Genomic DNA, 22,699 nt, shown 5'->3' on the forward strand with positions numbered 1-22,699 from the left:
CGAATTAGTGTCTCGGTGATGTTATTATTTCGTCTACTAGCTCGCTGCATGACACGTCTTGTAAGCAAAACATTAGTTGTGAAGGTTATGTCTACCGTGAAGCACCAACCCTATTTACCAAATGACATGCCCACGAGCTTGACCTCTTGTATCAATCCTATTCGGCCAGCACAGGCGGCGGCGCTGGGCCAGCACGCGCGCGAGGCCGAGCAGCAGCAGCGGCCAGCAAGTGCGGCTGTTCACGCCGGGCAGCACATGGCTGCGTGCGCGCCCGCGGCGGCAGCCCGCTAGCAAAGAGTACGTACGTGATGGGCTTGCTCGCTGGACAAGCCGGACCTAAACGAACCAAAGAGTGCCGAGAAGGCAGCTTAATTATTAGTCCCACACCGGGGAGCCTGGCGAATGGTGTCCGCTTCATAAGAGCGCCGGCCCGAGCATTCGACGTGCCCGAATGGAAGCACACCCGACGACGCACGAGCTGGATCAAGCTCGTGTCGTGGCGGAATCATGTGCGGTATGCACATTTAGCAACACCAAAATTGTTGAATCAACATCAAAGTCGATTACCACCAAGCACAGCCGCCACTGTGTGATGGTTCTGGCGCATGACACATGCGCTTGGCTATTTTTTTTTATCCCTCATTTTTTCTTCTTCTTTTTTTTTTTGCGAGTGTATCCTTCGTATTTTCGCCAAGTTGCTTAAAGTTCTCACGACCTCCTGCAGCTGGACTGAAGCGGGGTTGCCAAATCTTGTGATTAAGCTGCTATATGTATATCTCAAAGCTATTTTTTAATTCGATTTTTCATTTCAAATCCAGCAGAAAAATATACAAAATCCTGATTTCTTTCCATCTTTTCGAAAGATAAAAAAATATTTTTTTGGACTTGTGCCATTTTTACAAGTCCTTTTTTGACCATGGCAATTCCTTTGTGTGGATTTCTTTCATATTTGAAAAATGTAACATTTTTTCATCTAGAATATTGCAGTTTTTTAAGTTTAGCATTGTTATTTTTGTAGATCACACGACTTTTTTCATACTCATTGTAAATTTGTAAATTCGATAAATGTCATTTTTGTAAAGTAGCGTGGCAAAAAAAATCATAACTTAGATCATGGCAATTAGGGTCTCTTCTTTTTGTTGATGGCATTTTCTCGCCAAAAGAATTAGCTGGGCCTCTCGGTCAACCAAAAGTCGCGCCAGAGCGAACGAATTCTGGAGGGTACACCCACTAGAGCGAACGGCCGAAACATTCACTAGAGGGAGCCTTCGCCAGCGAATGAATCGTTCGCTGAAGGGCAGGCCCTAGCTGTCGTTCCCCAAATATTACGGTCCAAAGTTATTCATCGGGCTCCTTTAGTTGTATCAACTCTTTATTCTCTCATCAGCCACCTTTAGTTGTTTTCAGCTCTTTTAAAGCATCTCTAGCAGACCCCGCAAAAATGGTCAAACCCATAAAAAATCACGCGTTTACAGTTTCAGTCGAAAAAACAGTCCCTAGCAGATCCCGTAAAGTTCGATCGACCCTAATTTTTTTTAAGGGGCACGGAAAATCCATCCGCGAGAACCGCATATGTGCATTTTTGAAGGCAGTATACAGTTCAGCCCGTAAACCGGTCAAACCTCGTCGGAGCAGACGCGCCGTCGCGGAATTGGCCGGAATATACTCAAAACTCACAGGAATCTGTCGCCGCACGTCGGAAGAAGCCGCCGCAAGCCGGAATTTGCCGCCGCCGGTCCGAATTGCGGTCGGCTCGACCTCCACTGCCGAGGCGAGGCCGTCCACGGGCAGGGCGGAGCAGGACACTGGCGGCCCGAATGGGGGCGGGGCGGCGCCGGAGAAGGGCGGGGGGAGGGGGCGGATCGCACGCAATGGGGGGGGACTCGCGCGGCCACGCCGCTGGGCGCCCAGGAGCTCACGCGGCCACGCCGGCGAGCGCGCGCGCGGCGGCGGACGGTGCCGTACTCAATCGGGACGGGAAGGCACGCCAGGGAGCGCGCGGTCGGGGCGGGCGGCGCCGGGGCAAGGCAGGGGCGAGGCGGGCGGCGCCAGGGCGAGCCGGGGTGCCAGGGCGAGGCACGCCGTGGCCGGAGACGGGCTCTGCCGGGAGGGGGGAAGAAGGAAAAAAATAGGCCCACAATGGGATACAGTTTTATTTACAGGGTTTGCTCTGTCCGGAGCAGTTTCGCACCAAAAAATGGTTTACAGTGCCCCTTACACGCGTTTTTAAGGGTTAATTTTTAAGGGGTCTGCTAGAGATGCTCTTATCATCTACCTCTCACCAGGCTCCTTTAGTTGTATTCAACTACTTCGTCCTCTGCTCAGCTAGTCGTAGAGAAAACAGTTTCAATGTAGCTCCAAATTTTACTTGAAGTTCCTTCCATATTACACTTTTAATTATTATTATTATTGCAAAAAAAAATTCAATCTATTCATCTTCAATCATGGTAGTACAACGAATACTAGAAATAATAGAAATTACATTAAGATCCCTAGACGTCCTAGCGACGACTACAAGCACTGGAGCGAGCCGAAGGCGCGCCGTTGTCATCGCCCCTCCCTCGCCGAAGCCGGGCAAACGTTGTTGTAGTAGACAGTCATGAAGTCGTCGTGCTAAGACCCCATAGAAGCAACGCACCAGAACAGCAACCGCCGCAGATGAAAAGTGTAGACCAAAAGGATCCAACCTGAAGACACACGAACGAAGACGAACAACGAACAGATCCGAGTAAATCCACAAAAGATAGATCCGCCGGAGACACACCTCCACACGCCCATCGATGATGCTAGACGCATCACCGGAACGGGGGCTAGGCGGGAGACCTTTATTCCATCTTCAGAAAGCTGCTGCCGTCTCGCCTTCCTGAACAGGACACAAACCCTAAGAAAACTCGAAAAAAGATCTAAAAACGGAGCTCTCCCAGCGGCAAGGGCCAAGATCCACTTGGTCTGCATGGCCCTAAGGTCAAATCAGTGTTTGATTTGCCAGAAGATCATGGCCGAAGATTGCATAATAAATTTGGTTGTATCCCGACTTCCTCCATCAAGACAGCATCACCGGAGCTTCGGCTCTACTGGCTCCTTGGGTGACGAGGTGAGCTTAGGATATTTTTTTATGTTCGTGCGTGCCGACAAGATTTAGCGTGAGGTACTTCAAACAATTTAAGGGTTTATGGCCACGGCAGCAGCTCCAGGGCACTGGTTCTTGGGGCATGTGCACGAAGACTTTTTAGTTATGATCGACACGACCGGGCTGGCTTCGGTAGAGGAGCGGCAACAACGCACATCGACGGCTCATTCCGTTGGCAGTAACGGTCGTTCGGCGATACATGATCCTCGATGTAATTTTGAGGACCGCTTTTCGCCTTGCTTTTTATTCGTGCACGTGCACTTTCATTCACACCACTCATTCTCATAACATAAGCTCTGGCAACAAACTGGGATTTACTCTAGGAAAAATGGGTGACATGAGAATGCCAGCATACTGCCATCTCTTCAGACTTGAAACTCTGAAGCCCAACTTTGATGAAAGCCAGCTGGGGTGGTGGGGGCGATTGAACGGGATGCCCGCCGATACAGGGGGTGAAGAAAATCCAGCGGCGCGAAAGAGACGTCTCACGCGTCTCGCGCAAAGGGACGAACGATCGAGGCTGCGCTGCGGCCATGCACAGGAAGGAACGCGTTAAGAAATACACGACCGACCTGAGAAAAGCCGCCATGCATGCACGCATGTGCCGTTGTTCGCGTCCATCTTTTAAGGGTTTTACTTATTTACCGGTCTATGAACGCATTCAGACAGGGAACATGAGAAGCGTCCATGTGCAGCCACCATGTGCCGTTGTTCCTGCCACGTGGATGGCCCCCGCTGCGTGGACCCTTTTTGGGTTGAAGGTGAGAGTCACCGCAGCAGCAAATACAGCCAGTCCATTTTGACAATGCTTGGCATTACAGTTTGGACGTCAAAACGGGTGGTAGTCGTCGCACACGTATAAACAGACATAATTTCTTATCTCTGTAATCGAAACCATTATCCTATGCAGCCCGGCATGCAAAATCAAGGTGACTTTCCGAACTAAGCTGTGGTTGGATGGTTAGAGACTGTGGTATCCCAACCCACCAGGGTTTTAAATCCTGGTGCTCACATTTATTTCTGGATTTATTTCAGGATTTCCGGCGATGCACATTTAGTGGGAGGAAACGTTTCCGTCGACGACGAGGCGCCTACGGTGACTTCGTAAATCTCAAGATGATATGCCGGCTCAGTCTTTCGGAGGTGGTCATAGGGGTAGGGTGTGCGTGTGTGCATTCATAGGGGTGGGTGTGTGCGCGTGTATATGAGCGCTTGTTTCAGTACTGATGTTCAAAAAAATCAAGGTGATTCACTCGCCTTCTGTAAGTTTGATTTGAGTAATACAAGAGTTTACCGGAAAAATTGTTATTTGAAACCATGTTAGACAGACTCATGGTTTTTAAGAAAAAGGGTTTCCCCCCGCTTTGTATTACAAAGCAACCATCCGATACAACCAATGATAGGTGCTGGGGCAGAAGCAGCACAAACACGCCCAAAAGAAAAGAAAAAGAAAAAGAAATAAATGCCGGCGGATCGACAAAAACGACGAAGCCTCGCGACCGCTGCGTCCACCAAAAATCGTCCCCCAAGCTCCGAGACTCCGAAGCGCCGGTACTAATCAACACCTCCAAGAAGGGACGCGACGATGACGACGCTGCTGCCAAGGGTTTCCCCCGGTACGCGGTGAGGGGAGGGGAAGGGTAGCCCCGACGCCCTTCAGGAAGGTCCGGTGGTACCCTCAGGCGCCACCGCGTCGGTGTCGGCCAAGCCAACAGGGATTTCTCCCAATCCCATCCTCCACCTCTGGCACTCCAGAGCTCGCCACCAAACCGAGCACCACCCTTCGCCAACACGGACACGAAGTTTCCCACGCTGTCTCACCACGGCACCGCGAAGATGGCCTGCACACACTACAAGAAACTTGTTAATACATGACAGTCCTCGTCCGTCACAGATCAGCCAAAATCCGTCATGCGTCCAAATCCATGACGGAATTGAAATCCGTCATGTATATCGCGTCATAATTTGACATCGTACCTGCCATGACGGCTCTTGTCCGTCATGGATGTACACCAGGCCCGCCAAGCCCAAATTAGGCTGTGACGGAACAAACCGTCACCGATTTACATGACGTGGATGCAACGGTGGGCCTAACAAGGCGTCTACGTGGATCTGACGTGGAGAGGAACATGGCCCATGTTGTAACCGGCCCAATTAGGGATTTGGCCTAATAATTTTGGTGTACATTCCAACTGATTAGCTGTTTATCTTTGTCCTGCCCTATTTTTTTTAGTCCAACCCATTAGCCCCATTTTTTGTACAGCCTGTTTTCTCGATACAACACAATTTACAGCAAGACAACCAAACTATATTCCTTCAAAAAATAGCAATAGTTTACATGACAATACAGATTTCCAACAATCTAATCTGATTTGAAAAAGCAAAAGCTAATATCAAAACACCCCGAGCACATCTAGAAAGCGCTAAAAGTTTTTTTTGTAAAGAGTGAGTTACATGACTTAAAATAAAATGCACTGCTAGCTGATTTTAATCTCCAATAGCAACGATTGAAGGCAGCTTCCGAACCCAAGTAATTCCTGCTAAAAACTTCGGTCTCCAGTAACATGGATTAACTGCCAACCTGTGTAGAATCAAAACACATTCAAAATTATAATATGTTATAAAAAGCAAGCTCCCAAATGAATACATATAGTAATATTAGTTGATTTTCCAAGCAATCATCTGTGGACACACCACTACTATACTAAGGTACCATGTAAATGTGAGCAACACACGTGAAAACAAGCAAAATTAGTCAAAAGAAAACTGTGTCAAATGAAAGTATAATCGAGTTAGCCTACAAGTGACAAGTAACAAACACACATCACAGAACTAAAAGTGCAGCAGTTGGTTCAGCCATTGGTTCTGGACCAAACAAACAGTTAGAGCATGGGGCTAACCAGGCTGGGAGCTGTCTATTTTCTGGCCTAGCAAACAAACATGAGATTTCTCAAAGAAAGCAAACAAACATGATACAGACAAGTACTTAGTTTTTTTTGTGAGAGGAAGTTGTGTGCCTGTACAGGTATTTAGTTTATCTGGATCAAACAGTTTTGTACTCTAAAAGAAATGTGAACAAAAGCGAGAGAGACAAGCACTTAGTTTTTTTTAGTGAGAGGAAGTTGTGCGTGCCTGTACAAGTACTTGGTTTTTCTAGATCAAAATTTTCTATGCAAGCGATCAGCTGAAAATTAGACACTGAACCACACCATTCCTTAAAAACAAGAATGTCAGTAAAGAAGTGACAGACTAACTTGAAGATAATTAACACAAACCGGGCATAAACATAGGCTTGTACAGACTAACTTCAAATCAAAATATGTAATGTTGTCGACTATATTAACTCAATGTCTAAATCAGAATCGGCACCGAAGGATTTTTCATCTAACTCGATGTTTATGATGCAAGTTCATCTCAAAGCAACAAATACAGTACTAAAAAATACTTGCTTGCCTAGTGAAATTCAAATGGCATGCAAAATATTAACAAATATTATGATACAGTTTAACTGAGAGACCTCCCACACTAATAGTTAATTTGTGGAGTACTAAGCGGTATTACTTTTTATTACATGAAAAATTCAAAATCTGTACAGGCAGACTCGGAACCCATGAACACCAAGAGATAGCAACTCTAGTGGAGTATCAATAAAATGCATAATATCAGGGAGATTGTACAATGCAGATTTTATGCACACAAAAATATCTGTACAGTTATATTTTTACTGGAACCACACAACAGTCCACACCTTGAACAGCTCAAAATCTACAGCCTGAATAATTCACATCAAGAATGGAACGGTATGAAGCTCACCCTGTCCTGCTCGAGGACCGTGGCATCGGCGTCGATCAGGTGGGAGATGTACTGACTATAATGTGCAAAGCAAAGATATTAGTGTGGCAATTGGATATCTCATTTCATTATTACTGAAATGCAAATGTTGTCTCAACTGAACCGAATTCTTTAAGAACTATGCCTTCCTAAATGTCTAAATTTACTAACTGAATTCTTAAAGAATTGATTCAATTGCATACTAACTGAACTAAGAAGGAACAATTTACAATGGGCAGCTGCACATTACTTTCCCTTTCTTCATGATGAGGTTTGTCATGCATAAAGTAACAAGTATCTATTTACTACTTGGAATTAATGATCTAGCATTAGAAACCTGAAGTTGTGTAACACTGACCATCATTTGGATAATAATAAAAACAACATATTTTCCATCTTTGCATTGGTAAGACTAAAACAAATATATCAGACACCATATTACTCGTTCTTGAAATGTGCCAACTAAAATGAAATACCTAGGCCTCACCTGCCCTGGATGTCTTGTGCTCAATCATGCAAAGTTCAAACTTACAGAATTCATGTGATATCTATCTCGTTAACCTTAGGTATGCTATCAAAGTGAAAATGCAAGCCTTATAACTTATGCTGAATATAGATCAGGAACCAAAAGTGATCGGTCACAAGCGAATGTTGCAAATAAATTTTGAGAAATATTCCATCAGTACACACGATTGTTACCAGTTCCACCAATATTCATGAACAGCACGTGAAATATAATAAGCAGATGTTGTAGAGGAGAGAGCAGAGGTCCAAGTGCTCACTGAAGAAGATTGTAGGCGATGCAGCCGTTGCAGTGCAGGTCGGCTACCACCGTCGCGTGGCGGAGGAGGCCGTCACATGATGCACGGGATGCACGGCCGCGCCGGAGACGCAGCAAAGGAGGTCGGGGTCGACGCCATACAGCCCAACATGCGCGAGCACACCGAGCTAGTGGGCGCCATCCAAGGGTGGAGAGGGCGCGGTGTTCGACGGGGAGGAGCGGCCAGAGACGAGCCGGTGATGGACGCGACGCCGCAGCCGAAACCCTAGCCACGGGCGCGGGGTTGTGGGCGAGCGCCGGAGACAAGTAGTGGCGGATCCAGCCGGATCTGAGGATGGAGGGGTCGGAGACCAGCTCGCCGGTGTGCTGCGAGGTGGTGGACGTCGCCGGAATCAATGGTGTTGGTCACGGCGCGAGGGTCGCACGAGACAGGGAGTTGGGTCGCGACTGGGGTGGATGGGTGGGGGATGCAGCAGATCTGACAGCTGCCGGAGCTGTGATGCGAGAGAAAGGGTGGGAGAGGGTCGGCGGTGAGCTGTGGGAGGAGGGATGGGAAGAGGTGGTGGGTGGCGGCTTGGCGATGGGGAATCGGGAGGGAGCTGTGTGGATGAGGGAAAGAGGAGGGGCCGAGGGGAGGGCTTTAGGGTTAGCCTTTTATATGGTTGTCCGTTAGGCAGGCTTTCGCGGGCTTAGGCGGGCTTGCGGGGCTGCACCAGGCTATTCATGACAGTTTCTGAAATTGTCACGGCGAATCCGTCATGGATTGACAGATTTGTTGTAGTGACAACGAAGAAGGGGAGCCGGGACTAGGGCAGCAGCACAGTCAGCATAGTGGAGGGCCCCACCTTCATGACCGGACGCCGAAGTAGGAGCCTACCGGGCCCGTGGACCCACAGGCCCGGCCGGGCCCTCAGAGGCCCGGACAGCTCCCGCCTCCGCGCTGCAGCTGGCACGCCGTCGGCGTCGCTGCCCCCCGTCCGAGCTGCTCCACCTCCTCACCACACAGACGATGACGAAGCCACGCCGGGGGCCGGCCCGCTAGGACCCAGATGGGGCCTGCAGGCCCAGATCTGGGCCGGGGGCGCGCCACCGGCCAACCTGCGCCACCACGCCGTCTCGCCGCCAAGGGGCCGCACCACCACCGCGCGAGCCGCCGGCCACCTGCTGCCGCGGGCGCCGACCACGAGCTGGCTGCTGCGCGCGTGCTGGCCCAGCGCTGCCGCCTGTGCTGGCCGAGGCGCTCACCACCACCTGCGTTACAAGACGTGTCCATGTTGTGTTTGTGTAGTAGCATCGTATCTTTATTTGTTTCGGTCTTTCCTACAACTACCAATGCTACTTAATCTCATCTCAAAAAGAAAGAAGTACTTAGTCTTGTGTTTCCGCAATTAGTGTCTACTAGCTTGCTGCATGACACGTCTTGTAAGCAAACACTAGTTGCGAAGGTTATGTGTAGCGTGAAGCACCAATCGTATTTCCCAATTGGCATGCCCATGAGCTTGACCTCTTGTAACTGCAAGGCTTGCCCATGTCTCTGGCTGGCCTAGCCATGCAAATTGGAAAGACATGAGAGATATTTGTGCGGATCAAAGCCCCACCCGTCCCGTCCAAATAAAAACAAATGTCAAACGGCTATTATCACTTGGTATACTACGGTCGAGTCCTCTGCAAATAAAATAAATAAAGACCAGGATGTATTTCTGCGACCTGAATGTTGCCGTGAACTTGGCACCTAGCCGTGCAAAATCCAAAGCAATGATATGCAGCACAAGCATGTGCTCTCTGGACTAGCTTGGAGTAGAACCGGTGTGGCGGGCCCCACGCGCACCTTGCGTGCGGCCTCGTCGGAGCACGGAGCAGCTCGCAGGTGGTGGCGACGGACGCTGGCGGCGGCCGGCCCTCCCGCGCGCAGGTGGTGGTGAGGGCCTCGGCCAGCACAGGCGGCGGCGCTGGGACAGCACGCGCGCAGCAGCCAGCTCGTGGTCGGCGCCCGCGGCAGCAGGTGGCTGTTCACGCCGCGACCAGCGCAACGCACGGCACGCCGGCCAGCACATGGCTGCGTGCGCACTCTCTAGCAAAGAGTAAGCGAAGAGTACGTGCGTGATGGGCTTGCTCGCTGGACGAACCGCACCTAAGAAAATAACGAACCAAAGAGTGCCGGGAAGGCAGCTTAATTATTAGTCCCACATCGGGGAGCCTGGCGAATGGTGTCCGGTTCATAAGAGGGCCAGCCCGAGCATTCGACGTGCCCGAATGGAAGCACACCCGACAACGCACGAGCTGATTAAGCTCGTGGCGTGGCGGAGCCATCTACATGTGCGGTATGCACATTTAGCAACACCAAATTTGTGGAATCACAACAATCAAAGTCGATTACCAAGCACAGCCGCCACTGTGTGATGGTACCTGCGCATGACACATGCGCCTTGGCTATTTTTTTTATCCTTCGTATTTTCATTTTTGTTGCGAGTGTATCCTTCGTATTTTCGCCAAGTTGCCTAAAGTTCTCGCGACCTCCTGGCGGACGTGGCGGGCGCGCTTGCAGCTGGACTGAAGCGGGGTTGTCAAATCTTGTGTTACCTGTCAGTCACTTATTTTGAAACGGAGGGAGTATATTTGAAACCTATTTTTTACTTTGATTTTTCATTTGAAAAACCGGCCAAAAAATACGCAAATTCCGGATTTCTTTCCATCTTTTTGAAAGATAAAAAACATAATTTTTGGCCTTGTGCCATTTTTACAAGTCCTTTTTTGACCATGCCAATTCCTGTGTGTGATTTTCTTTCGTATTTGAAAAATGTAGCTATAGAATCTAATTTTGGGACTTATCCTGATTAAACATTTTTTTATCTAGAAGATGGCGGCTTATAAAGTTTAGCATGGTTATTTTTGTAGAGCACTTGACTTTTTGCATACTCATTGTAAATTTATAAATTAGATAAATGTCAGTTTTACAAAGTAGCATGCCAAAAAAATTCATAATTCAGATCATGGCAATTAGGGTCTTTTTTTTTGTTGATGGCATTTTCTCGCCAAAAGAATTAACTGGGCCTCGCAGCCAACCAGAAGTCGCGCCAAAACGAACGAATTGCAGGAGGGTACACTCACTAGAGCGAACGGCCGAAACATTCACTAGAGGGAGCCTCCAAGAGCGAACGAGTTGTTCGCTGAAGGGCAGGCCCCAGCTGTCGTTCGCCAAATATTACGGTCCAAAGTTTTTCATCGGGCTCCTTTAGTTGTATCAACTCTTTTATCCTCTCATCTGCCACCTTTAGTTGTATTCAACTCTTTTGTCATCTACCTCTCACCAGGCTCATTTAGTTGTATTCAACTACTTCACCCTCTGCTCAGCTAGTCGTAGAGAAAACAGTTTCAATGTATCCCCACATTTTACATGGATTTCCTTCCAGATCACACTTTTAATTGCTCGGTCAAATCAGTGTTAGATTCGCCAGAAGATCATGGCCGAAGATTGCATAATAGATTTGGTTGTATCCTCGAGTTCGTCCATCAAGACAACATCAAAGGAGTATTGACTGTGCCGTCTCCTTCGCGCGACGAGGTGAGCTTAGGTTTTTCTTATCTGCGTGCGCGCCGACAAGATTTAGCTTGAGTACTTGAAACAATTTAAGGGCTTATGGCCACGACAGCAACTCCGGGGCACTGGTTCTTAGGGTCATGTGCACAGAGAATTTTCGGTTATCATGTACACGACCGAGCTAGCTGCGTTAGAGGAGCGGCAACAACGCGTGCCTGCGGCTCATTCTGTTGGCGGTAATGACCATTTGGCGGTGCATGGTCCTTGATGTAATTTTCAGGACCGCTTTTATTCGTGCATGCACACTACTCATTCTCAAAACATAATCTCTGGGAATAAACTAGTAGGATTTACTCTAGGAAAAATGGGTGACATGAGAATGCCAACATACTGCCATCTCTTCAGACTTGAAACTCTGAAGCCTAACTTTGAAAGCCAGCTAATTCTCGCTTATCGGGTGGTGGGGGCAATCGATTGAATGAGATCGATGCCCGCCGAAACAGGGGGTGAAGAAAATCCAACGGCGCGAAAGAGACGTCTCGCGCAAAGGGACGACCGAGGCTGCGCTGCGGCCATGCACAGACAGGAAGGAACGCGTCAAGAAATGCACACGACCGACCTGAGAAGCCGCCATGCATGCACGCATGTGCCGTTGTTCGTGACCGGCCATCTTTTACCAGCAGGATTTTACTTATTTACCGGCCGGTCTATGAACCCATTCAGAAAGGGAACGCAGGAGTACACGACATGAGAAGCCTCCATGTGCAACCACCATGTGCCCTTGTTCCTGCCACGTGGATGGCCCCCGCTGCGTGCACCCTTTTTGGTTGAATTTGAGAGTCACCGCAGCAGCAAATACCGCTAGTTCATTTTGAGACAATGCATGGCATTACAGTTTGGACGTCAAAACAGCTGGTAGTCGTCGTACACGTATAAACGGACATAATTCCTGTAATCGAAACCATTGTCCTATGCAGCTCGGCAAGCAAAATCAAGGTGACTTCACTCGGCTTCTGTAAGTGAATTGGTGCTTGTAGCTTGTAGTTATGCTTGGTTTCCCTTAATGAAAATCAGAGGACACTTTCATGGAATGGTGGGACAAGGCTCGGAAGTCCTTTCATGGTAAGCTCAAGAGAGGGTTTGACTCGTTTGTCATCTTGACCGCGTGGCATCTACGGAAGCAAAGAAACGCAACAGTGTTCAACAAGATCGATCAAGCGCGCACGGACACTAACCTTGTCCAGCTCATCCATGAGGAGATGAAGCTTTGGAAGAAGGCGGGTATAGGAGTTGAGGGCTTAGATATATTTGTGAGAGAGTAATCTTTTGTGTCTTCTTTCGGAGTTGGAGTTCTGTGTATCCCGTCTTAGCACGGGTTCTTGTAAAACATTCTTTCTTCCTTCTATAAAAATACGGTACGCTTTTGGCGTACTCTCGAAAGAAAATCAGAAGGGAAATCCCTTCTTTTCTTTAAAACAGGTGAGTTCACTCGTGCAAGGACGAGAACCGCCTTCAGGAGTGTTAGAGCATCGACAACTGGCCTCCTCGAATCCTTCCTTAAACGTCTACAGAAGTGTCGGATCACTGATCGGACGGGAAAAAAAGGAAAAAAGTGATTTAATCGGACCTCTCTATCATTTTTATACATTCGGGCTATCCACGGGCCCTCGTACCGAGACCAAAATGTTAGGTAGTACATGAGGGCTCGCGGGCGCCTGGTCTGTTCACCACATAGGACGCGAACTAGCCCGGTCCACTTTTTTTCTTTATACTATTCTTTCTTTTCTTTTCACTCTCTTCATCTCATCAATCACATGCAAATGGTCGAACGAGAAAATATAAGTATGTCCACATGAACGGACAAATAGGAACGTGTCCGCGGGGGCAGATTTGCTAAGTCCATTTGCAGATGCTCTTACCGCTGTGCAAGTGACAAAGCGTTAGTACTACGGTGTACGGGAGAGGTAGATCGGACAGGGGTACCCATCGGACAGTGGGCGCCACTGGAACGTGGTGCCACCGAGTGCGAGTAGTAGAGCATGTGCCATCACTCAATGCGCGCCACCGTCGCTTGTCTGCTTCCTTCCGTCCACTCAACAACCATATAATTTGCTTGCAAGAATCCATTGTTATCTTTCTTCTAACAAAAAGTCAGAAACGCATCCATACAAAGCTCATTTTTTTCTCTCTGGAGAGAACATGCATGTGATGTGAGTGACACCTAAGACAAAATGTCAACAGATCAACCAAAAGATTAACTATTGGCACGCACACCACCCTTTTCCTCCCACTTTCTTCACATTTCTTCTAAACAAGTAAAGGTGGCAAAAATGAATGTACACGAAGAAAAGAAAAGAAAAAATGGCACAGGTTTATGTAAGGTAAGATGGGATGAACAAGAAGAACAATTGATTGTACTGTAGCAAAGGAAGAAATTAATCAATGAAATCTCGGCTCGGAGGTGTACTGCTAGTGCTACAAACACTGAATCATCAATTCATCATAGGTCGCGTCCGCACTCGCCGGGGAATCCCTTGGGGAACCTCCAGCCGTCGGCGCAGTAGTTGTAGGAGAGGCAGTTGCGCTCGGCCCAGGCGACGGTCTTGAGCTCCTCCTCGCCGAGCTCGCGGTGCATCCAGGCGTCGCTGCCGGCGGGGCAGGCCGTCTTGTTGGTGGCCTTGTCGTGGACGCAGCCGTTGGCGTGGTAGGCCTTGTAGGGGACGACGAAGGGGTGGTGGCGCCAGTGGATCTTGACGGTGCCGTGCTGCGTCGCCCAGTAGCTGCCGTCCCACAGCGTGGCGTGCACCGTCATGGGCCGGCTCGACGGGAAGGGCAGGCCGTCGTACTTCTTGAAGGTGCGCACGGGCACGCCGTCGACCTCGAAGATGATGTTCTTGGGGTTCCAGGTGATCTTGTAGGTGTGGAAGTCGGCGGAGGGGTCGAACCAGAGGTAGAACTGGTGCTCCTTCTTGCCGTCGCCGCTGGCCCAGACGTTGGTGTTCATCACGTAGGGGTCGCCGCTGGAGTTGCCCATGAACTCGATGTCGATCTCGTCGTGGGTCGCGCTCTCGCCGGAGGTCAGCTGCATCCATCCATTCCATTTTCCATTTTCCATTTTATTTAGCAAGGAGAACAAATAGATCCAGCACAGCTCGAGATGAAAGTGAAAAGAAGAAAAGGATCACGTACGTAGAAGGAGGTGACAGTGCCGGCGGAGTTGCCGTCGACGAGCTTCATCTTGACCTCGAACTCGCCGAAGAGGTACTTGGCCTTGGATTTGAAGCCGGAGCCGGACTCCTGGTCGAGCTCCAGTGAGAACTCCTGCCCCTTGTCCTTGCCGTCGTCCCGGTACCCGATGTGGTCGCGGTCGCCGATCGCCTCGAACTGGTCGTCGAAGTCGGCCTTCGCCGCCAGGACGCTCGCGGCGAGGAGGGCCAGCACGGCGAGGAGGGCCGACGACCTAGCCGCCATGGTCGCTGCTGCTGCTACTCTGCAACTCTGCTGTGCGAGCTGGTACAGAGGGTGTCAGTGTGCTGTTCCCCTTTTAGGCCGAAGCTTTCTTGCTTAGATGCTCTTGGCTGGGCGGAGCTGGTGGTGAACTGGCGGTGGGGCGGCGTCACGACAGCGTCTTCTATAATGCGGCCGGCGCGCGCACATGGTTCGTGTCGGCTGGCTGGCTGGCTGGGCCCGGACGGTCCATTTATGTTTTGGAATCACGCCATGCAGCTGGAGCTGGCCGTTATACTTATCGCCACCGGTGCGGCGGTGCGTACACTAGACTACTAGACTACACTCGGTGCGCTACGTCGCTGGCCACGAACCCAGCGTCTCATGCCTGATGCCTCTGTTGTGCTTCCAAGGGAAGGGACCAGACCGAGGCCAAGGACTCTGCTCCGCGACAGCATCTCCACAGCTAGCCTAGCAATGAATCGGATACCACCAAAAAGTAAAACGGAAAGCTTTTTTCAACAACAAAAGAAAAAAAACGTCCCCCATGACAAATCAAACTTTTTTATGACAATTTTAGTTGACACGGGGGTGTCAAGCTTAGTTGCCAAGCAAAAAAACAGAAGGACAAATTCGCCATGCTTACTAGTTGAACCTGTCATCCTTGCATCAACTAAAGTTGTCGTAAAAACCTTCGATTTGCTATGGGCCTAATCGGAACGTTCAGGATTTATCTTTTTCAGAAAAGGCGTCAACAACTGACATAAAATAATCGTTGTAAGGAGGAGATCGGTTGATCCTATTTGACGCATAGGTCAATGGATAGGGAGGTACTAACATGTAAACCTGTCATTGCGCGTAATAACGATTCGGCCGGTCAACTAGCAAGAACCCTTCCTGATTTGATTTAATTTGGTTTATTCGTTTTCGCTGGGAACATTTTCATAGAAGTGAGGAACTTTTATTTCCAAACACATTTTTCCAGAGTATGAGTACTTTCCAAAAATATGAACATTCTTTTAAGTAGGATGACATTTAAAAAAAAATAGGCCAACATTTTTCAAAATATATGATTTCAAAGAGTTTTGCATGAGAACATATTAACTTCTATTAACACTTTTGAAAAAATAATATTCATCACGTGTTTAGAAAATGATCCATGTGTATTGATTTCTTTCATCAGGTATCAAGAAAATGTTTAGCACGTACTTTCAACATCTATTGTAGGTGTAAATAATTATATTTATGAAATTAAATTAAAAACAGAAAAGGAAGCCCAAAAGAAAAAAGACAGAAATGAAAAATAAAGGGAAAAACAAAAAATAAGAATCAAAAATAAAAGGAGAAGGAAAACTGGGAAAGAAAAGTAGATGAACTGAAATTGGAGCACTAGCGAAAACGGAATGGACGCCCAAATTAGGCCGGCTCAGTTGCTAAGCCCACGTGGGTTTGCGCTGCTATTAGAGCAACTCAAAGTACTCGCCTAAAAAACATTCAGTAAAGTCATTCTATAGGGTGTCTGTATAATTTACTGGAGTTTGTGTAAACTTTTCTAGTTTCTGTAAATATCTTGCTGTAAAATCTTTTATTTTTTTATTAGACTAGACCTAGGGCCTGCAAGTCAGTGTCACATTTCAATAAGTTTTTACAAAATCCCGTAAAATGTTTCCAGGTTTATGGGAGCTGTTAGAGGCCTTTTATTGTCCCAACTTTCCTTAAACGATAGTTTGTTAGGGACACAAGGGCTATTGGAGTTGCTCTTAGACGCAACAAGCAATCCTAAAGGAAACATAAGACGGAGGGGGTGTGAAATCAAATAGAAAATCGAGATCAGTAATTAAGGGGTACACTTTGCAAAAGCCACTGCCACATTCTCCAAGTGGCACACTTTGCATGTGCTTTATTTGTCGCAACTTGAGAGTTTTTTTCTCGTAGATCGTTTCATTCAAAACGTTTTATCTCTTAAATTGTGCGCCAAAAATCGAACCATTTTCACCGTTGGATTTCTCGCTTGAGATTTTCAAAATAGGATCTCATATTAATAGGTTTTGACGAAAATTTTCACTAAAGGATGAAAAAAACATGCTAAAAGCACGATTTTATTTTCAACTTTTTTCCGTTTTCTTTGCAAAAGCCACTGCCACCTTCTCTCGCGGAGGCAAATCTCTGCTTCTCGTGGAAGAAAAAAAGATGAGTTTTTTTTGCCTCTTGCGAAAGCAAATCTATGACTCCAATGAAAGAAAGAAAAAAAATGTGTTTTCTCTTTTCCGGGAGACATAGTTGTGCCTCTCATGGAACCAATCTATGCCTCCCGTGAAAAAAACACGTTTTTTTCTCTCGCAGAAGCAAATGTGTGTCTCCCGGTTTAAAAAGTATATAATTTTTCCTTTTCTGAGAGGCACAATCTCGCGAGAACTAATCTGTACCCCATGAGAAGCAAATCTGTGTCTCCCGTGGATGAACAAAAGCATGTTTTTTTGCGTATTTTTCACCAAAACCTTAAAAACCAGTCAAAAAACCAACCGAGAACCCAAAAAACTCATCTAAAACCTGAAAACACGTACATAAAAATAAAAAAACTCAAAGAAATTCCCAACATGCGACCCGCAAGGGATACCCCTTGATTACTTCCTCCTAGATGAGGCGAAATTTCGTGTTTTGACCCTTTTCTGAAAATTAATCAAGATCTGGCCCTAGTTTGTAAAAAAATTCGAGTTCTAACCCCTTTGCTACCGCCAGGGACCTTGGCGGTAGAAAACATCCCTAGCACCAAACAGGCTGGCGGTAGCCTGTACAACCCTAGCGCCAACGTATCCGGCGGTAGATGCGAGCATGCACTGTGTTTATACTTAGGAAAAAATTTCGATAGGGTGCGCAATCCTACCGCCAGGGACCTTGGCGGTAGGCTGTTATACCGTATCACCATGAACACTGATGGTAAGAAAAGGGTCAAATCCCAGAATTTTTGCAAGGCAGTGTCAGATTTAGATCAAGTTTTGAAAAAGTTTCAAAACACCAAGTTTATCCTCTAGACGAGGCAGCGGGGCCATCGATCCACGTGGCAGGAACAAGGCCACATGCTGGCTGCACATGGAGCCTTCTCATGTTGTGTACTGCTACTAGTACGTTTCTGAATGCGTTCCTGTGCATGGCCGAAGCGCTGCCTCGTTCGTCCCTTTGTGGGAGACGTCTCTTTCGCGCCTACTCGAGTGTGGACCGAGAGAGATCGATGTGGCTCCGCTGGATTTTCTTCAGTCCGTGTTTGCATGCGTAACCACCCCCAACCCCCTATTTCGGCGGGCATCTGCAGATTCAATCGCCCCCAACAAACCCCTCATAGCGAGAATTAGCTGGCTTTCAAAGCTGCGCTTCAGAGTTTGAGGTTACAAGAGATGGCAGTGCGTTGGCATTCTAGTGTCACCCATCTTTCGCGGAGTAAACTCCAGTTTGTTGCCAGGGATTATGTTGTGAGAATGGGTAGTATTTTTTGTGGGTTTGTGAGAATGGGTAGCGTGGGATGAAAGTGCACACGGACCAATAAAAATGAGGTGAAAAGCGGTCTTGAAAATTACAGCGAGGATCATGCACCATCGAACGACCATTGCCACCAATGGAACGAGCCACCGACTCGCGTTGTTGTCGCTCCTCTCTATTGGACCCAGCTTGACCGCGTCGATGATAGCCGAGCACATAAGACCTGGGTACTGGTAGGAAAAGCAAGACCATGGCGCTCTTGTATGATATACATATAGCTTCTGTTGGATAGGTAATTGCATATATGGTGGTCTCATAAAAGAAATCATATGTGAAGGTTGAAACCACACCATTCCAGTGCCACCATAGCTCTTGCCCTGAAGAAGACCGACACCGAGAGCCCTCCATGCAATGATGCAAGCATCTCAAGCTCTAGATTATTTACGAAGCACTGTCATAATGATTTTGTAGTGTTTATTTATGTCTGTGTGTTAATTAGGTGTATTTTCTTGGTGATGATTTTGTAGTTGCCACGTTTTTTTTAACGTCCGTGCGTCTGTCTGTACTAGAAAAATACTCAGAACGCGCGAGAATATTCTCATAATTTGATACTTTCTGAACTTTTAATAAAAGGCCGGGGGTATACCTCCATTTCCAAAAAAAAAATGTATTCATAATGATTACCTTAGCTGTTTCTTGTGCTGTTGTTTTCCCCTTGGTTGATCGTGTGTCGTTTCTCAGTTACTAGCTGTGTGCGCCATACAGAAAATAAAAAGAAATGACAGGATAATGCGATTGTAAAGTGTGGTGTTGCAGGGGAGGCGGACGTTTGGTCCCTGGCAGTATATGTCCTCGGAATCCTATTCGTCAGTAGGTGCATCGCGATGTGTACCTAAAGTAGCGTTTCAGTTTATACGGTGTGCATTTATAGTTGGAAAGTAGCATATACATATGCAGAATAGTGTTGTACGAGCGAGGGAACGGGACTGGACAGGATCTAAAACAGTGTCCAGACGCGTTTTGCCTCCTGCCCGGTTAAATGCTACTGTATGCTGCTAGCACACACAATCTTTTGGCACGCAAATTTTCGTGTCAGAGCAGGTTGACAGGTTAACTTGTCTAGCAGCCTCGAGTTTTTTACTTGCTTTTCAGACAAGATAAAAATTGGGTCAAATTTTGATTATGACACAGGTAAAAACTCGGACATGAATTTTTGGGACATGATGGCAAGCGCTGCCGAAATCCTGGCCATCTGCATGCGCATCATGATTACTAATTAATATAGGCAGTTTTTCAATACGGTGAGTGATATTCAATAATGAGCAAGAATACACTGATGTATACGTGCCAGGAGTGGGCCAAGAAGCTTTAAATTCGTATGTATACAGCTTTGTCAGGTAGTTCATTGCTGGTAAGCATTTAAACGTGTCTCTGTCTCTAACCTGCACACCTTGAATGTCAGTTAACAAGTGTGGCCTGCCGTTTTTCTTGTGGGTTGTTTTTGCCCAAGTTCATTTTGTGTGTGTATAACGGAGCTGTAGTGTTATATCAATTCATCAGAGACATGCATTCATGTTAATGCTGCAGTATTACACATGCTTTGACAATGTTGATTCATCTAGGTTGTCATTTTTTTTAGAACCCATGTAGGCTATCACTTGCTATCCATACAACATGCACTCGCTCATACTGTTTTTCCTGTTTGACAATGTCAGGACAGAACACTAGCTTCATATGTTCACCAGCTTCTTGACCCTCAACATGTGACCGTTGTCCAGGTCTTGGATGCCATCAATTTAGATGTATGGGACACGTTCAATTAATGCTGCATTTGGATTCGGCCAGGCATTGATCATGCATTATAAGGATGTATTAATGTTCCCTCCTGAGTGTGGCCGGCACGTATGGCTTAGAGGGCACACATGTTTTGCTTATAATTTGTGGCAGAATTTAAAATTTTACAATGCATAAACAGTAAATCACACGGCACTATCATTGATATTATAATTAATAACTTGCATGCAAATATTCATTTAGGCGCTTAGAACATTAGCACTCGACAGAATCAAGAATGGCAAACTGCTAGAGCTAGCATTAGCTAAATTTTTCGCCCTAGATACATCTGCACAGTTGACTCTACGACATGAACCTCAACTTATATTGATTAGTGGGAGTAGAGGGACCTCATTGCCATGGGTGTTGCTGGAGAAGCTTTTTTTTGCGGGGTGTCGCTGGAGAAGCTAAAGAGCTGCTCCTATCCAGGACATTGATGAACACACGAACAACATTAGGACATGACCATAAATAATGGTGTTGGAGGAGCTGCTGGAGATAAAATACTGATGCTACGATGTAGTGGATTGAGAGAGAAAAAAGAAAGGATGAGGGATATGAAGTGCAGTATTGGTACGACTCTACATCTACATTTTTTTGGAAAAGAAGCTCTGTATGTTCATGGATGAGTTCTAGCTAGCTATGCACATGAACCGAATGCATGAACTAGAGAAGGAGGATGAGCAGAATGCATGAACTGGAGGAGGAGGATGAGTAAAGGAGAAGCTGCTGGATCGAGAAAGGATGGGAGAAAATACACAAGGTGGTGCAGGCTGCCCATTAACTCTTCTAAAACAATAATGTGGGATCAGTACAATTATTATGTGATGGGGTATGCATACTTATTGTGTGGTGGGGCATTCACACTTATTGATGTGTCATACATTGACTATACAATATTGATATACACTGCCAAGAAATCAATATACATGACTTGTTGTACAAATACTGCACTGATCTATGCGCAGCGAACGGATGAGATACCATCCTCGCGTGGCCGCATGTCCACCCGTGATTTATCAGCAAAAACTCACCATATTAAAAATGATACATACTCCCTCTGTTCCTAAATATAAGTCTTTTTAGAGATCAAATGGACTACAACACATGGATGTATATAGATATATTTCAAAGTGTAGATTCACTGATTTTGTAGTTCCTTGTTGGAATCTCTAAAAATGCTTCTATTTAGGAACGGAGGTAGTATAAGTTAATACGAAGGTTATTAAACTTAGGGGGAAATAATTTATTATTTTCTGCAAACTAAAGGTAAGGAGAAATTCTTATATTCTGTTAACATGATCGATTGAAATTATTTAAAGATTTCTGAATCATTTAGCCTAGTTACAACATAACTATTTGTACAGTGAGTATTAACATCTAACCTAATCACACAATCATTAGTAAAGAATAATTCGTAGTGGTTAGTTTTGTAGCAGTAAAAATATTGAAGTAGAGTAAATTCAGGTGGTTGGTTGGTGATCCTTCAATTGGAGCGTCAGTGGCATGGTCTGGGTAAAAGCTACAGCCCCCATTCAGTCCATCCATTATCCTCAACAGAGCCCTCCTCCAAAATCGAGCAAACAACCACTCTGTGAAGAGGAGGAAGACTCAAGTTAGTGGATGGAACGGCGGATCTGACTGCATCTAAGGTAAGTAATTCCTATCTTGTTCAGTTCGAGATTAGATATGATTAGAAACTTAGTTTTGTTTCATAAGTAACTTGCTGAAAAATTCATCAGGATGTGGTAGCGCCTGATAGAACTGCAGAGGAAACAGAGAAGAGAGATTTGATAACTGGTGATGGCTTGGGTAGTAGTAACCCGATAGATCTTGTTAAGGTCTCTTGCCCATTAGAAGAGTCTGGAAGCAATAAAGCAGCGTGCTGTGGCAGTGGTAACAGAGGTAAAGAACAGTTCCGATTCGGATTCATTTATCACACCTTCCTTTAGAAGGACAGCAACAGGTACTACCTGATTTTACATTTGAATATGTGAACATTTTTTAGGTGTTAATAACTCTGAGAACCTTTTCTGGCAGATTCGACAGTTCATTCTACTTGATACACTGCATTATGAATTACATGGGATCTGGTCTGGCACATGGATGCAGTCAGGTTTGACATAGATTCATAATTCAGGTTTCATTTGAAAAAAGAATAACATACTCACAAATGAATGAAGTACAGGATGGGTTGAAGAAGATCCGGGAATACATCGCCCACATGGTGCTGACGATGGATGTAAATATTGGTGTGCCGCCGAAATGTGTAGTGAATCCAATCCGGAGGGAGTGATGTAGTATCTGTCAAGTGGGGTGAAACCAAAATGTAATATATATCGTGGATGATGGATGTTATAAGTACTACTTAGTTAAATTCATTTGCATTATCTGTCAGGCATTCTATTTACTTGAATTGGTCCTAAAAGCTAGGCCCTTGTGGTTATTTCACGAGATAACGATAAACAAAGTATTTGATATATTACTGAACCTATAAATGAGTTTGTGCATATAAAATTATTTCTCATTGGAAACTTCAGAAGATAGAAAACATAATGATGTTGACATCTTCAGAAAAATAACGGCATTAGGTTTATTGTTAGAATGCCGTGCTCGACTAGATTTATGTATGTACTTTAAGATTAGTAAGTTCGTGACCATAGTT

The 22,699-nt window shown here is 46.4% G+C and overlaps 1 protein-coding gene across 1 annotated transcript; it reads right to left on the reverse strand.

The window, feature by feature from the left end:
* Positions 1 to 13,514: 13,514 nt before the first annotated feature.
* LOC123146280 (xyloglucan endotransglycosylase/hydrolase protein 8) lies at positions 13,515 to 14,877 on the reverse strand. The gene is made up of 2 exons (XM_044565905.1): positions 14,470 to 14,877; positions 13,515 to 14,362 (listed from the first exon to the last, which is right to left on the reverse strand). The coding sequence occupies exons 1-2, from the start codon at positions 14,749 to 14,751 to the stop codon at positions 13,781 to 13,783; spliced, it is 864 nt and encodes a 287-aa protein (XP_044421840.1). The 5' UTR covers positions 14,752 to 14,877; the 3' UTR covers positions 13,515 to 13,780.
* Positions 14,878 to 22,699: the final 7,822 nt, after the last annotated feature.

Source organism: Triticum aestivum, chromosome 6D, assembly GCF_018294505.1.
Source record: "Triticum aestivum cultivar Chinese Spring chromosome 6D, IWGSC CS RefSeq v2.1, whole genome shotgun sequence".
NCBI classification, from domain to species: Eukaryota; Viridiplantae; Streptophyta; class Magnoliopsida; order Poales; family Poaceae; genus Triticum; species Triticum aestivum.

Coding starts and splice junctions, on each gene's coding strand:
- LOC123146280 (XM_044565905.1), bottom strand. CDS start 14,751: ATGGCGGCTAGGTCGTCGGCCCTCCTCGCCGTGCTGGCCCTCCTCGCC. Junction 14,363..14,469: donor GCACTGTCACCTCCTTCTAC/GTACGTGATCCT, acceptor GGATGGATGCAG/CTGACCTCCGGCGAGAGCGC.